This window comes from Cotesia typhae, unplaced genomic scaffold (genome assembly GCF_013202065.1).
Source record: "Cotesia typhae breed Kobodo isofemale line unplaced genomic scaffold, CoteBio_Ctyphae contig_413, whole genome shotgun sequence".
NCBI lineage: Eukaryota > Metazoa > Arthropoda > Insecta > Hymenoptera > Braconidae > Cotesia > Cotesia typhae.
This window is the reverse complement of record NW_027423750.1, coordinates 64726-71529: the sequence shown is the minus strand read 5'-3', so window position 1 is coordinate 71529 and position 6804 is coordinate 64726. Positions and strand designations below refer to the sequence as shown.

The 6804-nt window shown below is 30.4% G+C and overlaps 1 protein-coding gene across 4 annotated transcripts; it reads right to left on the bottom strand.

The window, feature by feature from the left end:
• Window positions 1-620: 620 nt before the first annotated feature.
• On the bottom strand, window positions 621-6190 carry Chn (zinc finger transcriptional factor charlatan). 4 transcript variants are annotated; one of them, XR_012479261.1, is made up of 10 exons: window positions 5856-6190; window positions 5626-5712; window positions 4072-4193; window positions 3760-3939; window positions 3393-3694; window positions 2695-3248; window positions 2262-2615; window positions 2090-2176; window positions 1365-1459; window positions 1075-1211 (listed from the first exon to the last, which is right to left on the bottom strand). XR_012479261.1 is itself a non-coding variant. In XM_074243661.1 (9 exons), exons 3-9 carry the CDS (start codon window positions 4169-4171, stop codon window positions 830-832), a joined length of 1959 nt encoding a protein of 652 aa, XP_074099762.1. In that variant the 5' UTR covers window positions 4172-4193; window positions 5626-5712; window positions 5856-6186; the 3' UTR covers window positions 621-829. The 4 variants fall into 4 exon arrangements, 3 of the variants coding, with proteins under 3 accessions (XP_074099762.1, XP_074099763.1, XP_074099764.1); XM_074243661.1 differs by lacking the exon at window positions 1365-1459 and having other exon boundaries at window positions 621-1211; window positions 5856-6186; XM_074243663.1 differs by lacking the exon at window positions 1365-1459 and having other exon boundaries at window positions 1086-1225.
• Window positions 6191-6804: the final 614 nt, after the last annotated feature.

Sequence of the window (6804 nt, the reverse complement as noted above, 5' to 3'; positions counted from 1 at the left end):
TAAAATGATAAACAACCCATTGTCATATATATTTATATATATATATATATATATATATGTTTACACACCGCCATTTTAAGTAAAAGTTTAAACAAATTTTTATATTAACTTTCGGGCAGACAGAACAATTTTTTTAAGAGGTTATAACAAGGTGTTAAAATATAAAAAAACAAATTTTTTGTTTCAAATATAATAGTTATTATTATTATTATCGTATATACTTAATGTAATAACGTAAACAATAATATTACAATATTAATTAAAGATTTTTTTTACAAACACAAGATTTAAGTCTTAAAAAAAAAAAAAAAAAAAAAAAATACCAAAAATTTTACTAAACAGAATCCTTATAATAATAATAATAATAATAATAATAATAATAATAATAATAATAATAATAACAATAAAAAATAAATAATTATTTCAAGTACTAGCCTCGTATCAACGAAACAATGAATACAAAAATTCAAAACAAACGTATGAGTTTAAAAATTTGGTAATATTTATAGACTGTAGTCATAGAAAAAAAAAATATATATATATATATATATATATATATATATATATATATATATATATATATATATATATATATATATATATATATATATAAGTATTCACATAAATTTTTTAGTTTGCTTATACAAACATTTTTTCACACATTTGTTCATAATCAATAATATTCATTGCACGTTTACTTGTTTTTTTTTTCTTTTTATTAAAAAATGATGAGATGACTATCTTCAACAATACATACTGTGAAAATGACATTTATAATTGGTAAGCAATTGGTACAACAATATAAATTTATAAATGTCGATTGTTAACATCACAAAAAGTTAATCATAGCCGATTTGGATTTAAATCTATCGACAATCATTTTTTTGTTAATATTATTGTTTTGCGAGTGCCACCATAGTCTATGTAAAGTTAATGATGCTTTCGTATGATAGGGTTTCGTTGATAATGCTCTTGCGTGTGCATTGTTTGGACAAAGGTAACACCTAAAGCTTCTTGTGCTTAAACAGTTTGTTTTGTTCCCAGTATCTTCACTCATTTCTCCTTCATCTTCTTCGTAATTTCCATTTTCGCTTCCTCCATAACAGTTTTCCTGTTCGTCGTTACTTTGTTTCTCGTGTTTCTCTTGTTTATCGTGTTTGATAATCTTCCGCGGCGCTCTTTGTTTCCTTTTGTTCCGTCCATTAGTTATCCTGGTAAATAAAGTCTTTGTAAAAACAATATCGGATTGTTTAGAAGGATTAGTAGGCATAGTAGAGGTTATATAGAAAAATTTTCTTCTTTAGTTACTTTCTTCTACATAACCTTATTATTTTATTATTTTGTTAATGCTAGTGATAACACACCTGATCAATTATTTATCTTCGTGATGTAATCACGTGATCGTTGTTGTCTTAATGTTGTTTATCATTACCATCTTGTTGCCGCGACAACTGCGGCGCTGTTGTATACAATTTTTAGAGTTTTAATGATAGTTTTTTTTTTTCTTTTTTTTTTTTCTTTTTTAGTAATAATTTCATCTACCAATTTATGATACTGTTTTATACGACTACGAAAATTTTAATTTTTCGTTGAAAACAATCCATTTCATAAAGCACAATTAATTTTTAAATTAAAAAAATAAAATATTGTAAGAAAAATTAAGAAAACTTTTTATGAAAAATCTAATTTAGTCAGTTAAAAAATAAATAAATTTAATTAACACAATAATGTAGTAAAAACAATTAATTATTATTAATCTTTGAATTAGAAATTTCCCAATTCTAAAAATGATCCATCTATTATTTAAATCAAAATATTTTTACAACGGATTGTTTCAACAAGATAAATTAACTATAGTTAAGCATGCTGAATAAATACAGTAATAATTTACAAATAATAATAACTGATAAATAAAAATAATAAACAACATTATAACACATACAAAACGAAAAAAAAACAATTAAAGGTGCATATTTATCACATTTGAGTAAATAAATCGATACAAAATCAAATTAAAAAAAAAAAAAAAAAAAAAAATAATAATAATAATAATAATAAATCAATATAAAATATTAATTAATTAATTTACCCAAGTATTGTCGTAGGTGGTGGAACTATTGTTGTCGCCTGAGTAGGAAATACCGGCGGTCCTGGAGGGGGACGACCGCCACTTAAACTAATAAATAAAAAAAAAAAAAAAAAAAAAAAAAAAAATCAAGTTTAAAATTTTTATAATTATAATTAATTAATATTTTACTTACTGAATAGGATCGGTGCGACATGGCGTGGTAGGTGAAGAATTTTGTAAGTTAGTCGGCGCCGTAGAAGTCGTTACAACGCTGGTATTGTTGACCGTGGCCGCGTTGGCGTTTCCATTGTTGATCCGATGGACATGTAATTGGTGCAACTGAAGCTGTGCCGAATCTTCGCCCAAAAATGAGCACCTGGAGCACTGTCTTTTATTGTGTACTTTTAGCACATGAGTGGCCAGTCTTTCGGCCCTCGCTGCTTTGTATTCGCACAGCGAGCATGCAAAGGGCTTAAGATGAGTGTTCAAATGTCGCTTCAAACACCAATTGTCGACGCCACTCCAGGAACAGTAGCAACAGGTATATCTAAAATAATTTATTTTGTTTATTAATCAAAATAATCAAAATAATAATAATAATAATTAAATTTAGCATTCTAACTAACCTTCTTTCGGCACCCTTGGAGCCAGCTTTCAAATGACTTTTGCTATTACAACCCGTAGACTGGATCCTTCTGTTGCCACAATTGTTGTCAGGAATATTATTAACCGTAGGCATTGAAGTCTGATAAATATTAGCGACTGAATTGGTCGTTTGATTAGTCTGACTAGTCGGTAACTGATAATTCTTATTATTATTGTAATTAGTATAGCTATTCTGATTGTTTCCATTGATGTTATTATTAGTATTGCTGTTGGCGCTGTTATCCTGCATCAAAGGTGGTTTTGGATCCGAAGATCCCGGACTACGACGTATCCTTGACAATTCATATGTATGCTCACGATGCATCCTCAAAAAGTGTTTTTTAACGTGGTCAGCGCGGTTAAACGGTTTGTAGCAAACGTAGCAATGAAAAGGCTTTTCTTCCCGGTGAATGTTTTCATGTCGAGTGTAGAGATCACGGCGATCTGTTCCGTAAGGACAGTATGGACAAGTGTAACGTTTGTTGCTCGTCAGTGTTGTTGTTGTTGCTGACGAATTAGTCATCATCGTTGGACTCTGGTAATAAATAATAATAATAATAATAATAATAATAATAATAATAATAATAATAATAATAATAATAATAATAATAATAATAATAATTATTATTATTATTATTACTAATAAATTATATATGTATATAGATAGATAAATATTTACCGAATGTAAGTGTTGCGGAGGTGTTGAAGGTAACTCTTGAAGCAAAAAATTAGGAGTAACAGGTAACAAAGCAGCAGGAATTGTCTGAGTTTCTTGAGTGCGTCTTGAAGGCGGTGATATTCTTTCAGCCTTATCACGCACTTTTTCCAGGTAACTAAGTATGTCTTCAAGCTTCAGGTCACTGTGGAGGTAATCTTTCCTCGTACTGTCCCCCCGGTGATGTCGGTTATCCAGCAATCTGGATGAGTGCAGCTCTATAAAGTGTTCAGCAATATCACGTGGACTTCCAGTTAAGCAATCTCCTGAAAAATAAGTTATTTAAAATTTTTTTTATTAATAATTTAATTGCAAAATAATTATTAATTACCACATTCATCACAACGCCACGTTGCTTTTCCAGGATTGTAAGCAGCTATTCGACTTCCGTCTGTTCCTTTCAGCGGTTCATCCTCACATGTCCAATTACCATCATCAGAATCGTTGGCTCCGTTGTCATCTTCTGTTTTATATGACACTGAAGCTTCGAATTCATTTTGAACACTCGAAGCTGTTAATAATTCATTAGTATATTAAAATTTATTAGTTATTATTTTTCAATATCTTATTTAAGTATTTTTTGACATTTTATTCAAGTTCATTTTTCTTATTGAATATTATAATTATGGTGATAAATAATTACTTCTGTGATCAGGATCATCACCGTATAATTTACGGGTTATTTCTTTAAACATATCTTCATAGCAGTCGAGTCGACCAATTCCAATTGCACCGCTCTCCATTTTTTATTATTCTAACTAATATCTGTTTAAAAAAAAAAAAAAAAAAAAAAAAATTATAAATTTAATAATTTTCTCTAAATTTATTAAGATTTAAAAAAAAAAAAAATTATTATAATTTATAAGTTTAAGATTTGAATGAAAAATTTTTGTTTACTTTTAATTTTAGAAAAATAATTTTTAATATTATTAGTTTTCTGGATTAATTTAATCGAATGGAAAAATGTAAAAAAAAAAAAAAAAAAAAAAAATAAATGAAACAGCAATAGGATCGCCTGCGGACAAAACAAAAAATACTCTAAACGCATCAAACAACAAAACAAACAGAATCCGCAATATTGATTTCCTAACAACTCATACAATCATCAATAAATCAACATATCTATACTTGATTTCTTTGTTTTGTCTACGCACGCGTGTTACAAGTTACAAGGCCTTTAGTATCGTAAACTCATGCCTCATGCTTCATGCACTAAAGCATCTGTATCATCCATCCATCCATATATACATGCATATATAAATCCATATACAAAATATCCAACAAGTACAATGATAGTTCCTGAAAATAGCATACTCTAAAACTATGCCATCAAAGTAATAAAGTCTTTTTAAACATCACACTCTGACACTTAGTGTAATGTAAAACACAGACGCTCACATGTGTGAGCGGTTATGTCATGCAGAAAGACAAAGACCGACCAAATTCGAGGGGAAAATCAATAGATCCCAAAAAACAATTCATTCTCAACATCATATTTACCAGATAATCCAAAAAAACTGAAAAAATCATCAACATTTCAGTCATCAACTTGATTAAATATCAAAAACATAAACATATATATTATAATCACCACAAATTATCACAGGAAAAAAAAAAATTTTAAAAAACAAATTAAAAAAAGAAAGAAAAAAACCCTCGGTCCGGCGTATGCGCAGGATCATTTTCATAAAAAGAATTCTTAATCGACGGAGATGATAATACACTGTGCAAAATATTTTAAATATCCGCGAAATTTGTTTATTCTTATAATTTTCTGTATTTCGTTAACCGGAAGCAAAAATATTGACGTTTTGATGAAAAACAGCTAGAAAATGGCGTCAATAACCTCAAACGTAAGCGTTGAATCAGCTTGGCTGGCTGGATCATTGAAAAAAAATAACACAATGTAAATATAACCTAAAATAAGGACCGAATTATCAAGTTATTATTTTTAAAAATGCAGGTATTAAATATTATTTTTATTATTAATATTTAAATTATTATGCATGCGTGATGGAAAAAAAAAAATAAAATAAAATAATAAATAAAAAATAAAAAAAAATAATAGAAAAAAAAAAAATGGAAAATAGTAATGATAGTGGTATGGAGGGGGTCGTGGGTGGTTAGGCGCAGTATGCTGGATGCTAACAAATATAATATAGTGTGACGAATAAGAGTGGAATGAAGATAAACTTACCCTGTTTATTTTTCAGGAACAACTTCAGTCAGTTTTGACGAGATGGTTGTTTGTGATCACCGTAATCCAAAATAAAATAAGTATATCCTGTTGACAACGTTGATAATGTTGATGATTAAACAAAACAGGGTTGAATATTATTACTTATTATTATTTATCTATATATATATATATATATATATATATATATATATATATAAATAATATATTTGTAAAGTTATAAAAATTACAGAAAGCCGGTTAGGAGTTGCAGGTTGTTTCCTCGACGGCAGTCGGGTGGCAAGTGGGTGGGCGGGTGGTTTTGTGGGTGGCTGGAGGGGGTGAGACCCGAGGGACGAGAAGGGTAGATAGACCAGGGGACGACTTTCCCCTTACATTAGGAGTGAGGTTTCGACTGGGGTAGGGAGCCACCAAAATGGTTGAGCGGTTGAGGGGGGCTGAGGTGAGGTAACTTTTTTTTTGTGTTGGTATTTATATGTATATCTATATGTATAAATGTGTCTATGTATTGATGTGCTGGGTTATAGGCTATAGGCTGTAGGTTGTTGTAGTTGTAGTTGTAGTTGAGAATGTCCCAGCAAACCTTCAATCAACACCCACCCTCTTGAGTCATTCAGCAATGTAAGATATGTAGGATATGTAGGATATGTAGGATATGTAGGATACGTAGGATATGTAGGACTTGGATTTAATTCTACTACTCGGATAAAAGCAAGATGAGTAGATGCTAGTAGATGAGCATCAGCATGCTCAAACACAAAATACTCACTGAAAGTATTTAGTGTTGGTGATGTGCGCACGCATACCTATACCTACACAACGTGGAAACGTTCTTCGATCCCTACCCCCTAGCCCCTACCCACCCAAAGCCTAGGCCCGCTGTCCTTTGCTCGATTTCTTGGATCCTCACTTGGACTTGTACTACTTGGAAATTTTATTTTTTGGTGTGTGTCTGTTTGTCTGTCTGTATGTCTGTCGTGTGTTGTATGTGTCTTATGAGAACTACAAGTTGGATCTTTTGAGAAAAGGAATAGAAGGCAAAAGGTGGAGAGACTAGACCCTAATCCTCACTCCCACTACCCACTACTACCCACTACTACCCACTATGGACACTCTTCAATCGTATGTCTGGTTCTGACGTCGACTACGCCAACGCATACTCTTTACATTCAATGACTA

What these genes read in the sequence shown, in the direction of transcription:
- Chn (XM_074243661.1), bottom strand. Translation starts at nt 4,171, where the DNA reads ATGGAGAGCGGTGCAATTGGAATTGGTCGACTCGACTGCTATGAAGAT. An exon ending in GTGGCGTTGTGATGAATGTG is followed by an intron (nt 3,695 to 3,759) that starts GTAATTAATAAT and finishes CTTATTTTTCAG; the next exon opens with GAGATTGCTTAACTGGAAGT. An exon ending in CTCCGCAACACTTACATTCG is followed by an intron (nt 3,249 to 3,392) that starts GTAAATATTTAT and finishes ATTTATTACCAG; the next exon opens with AGTCCAACGATGATGACTAA.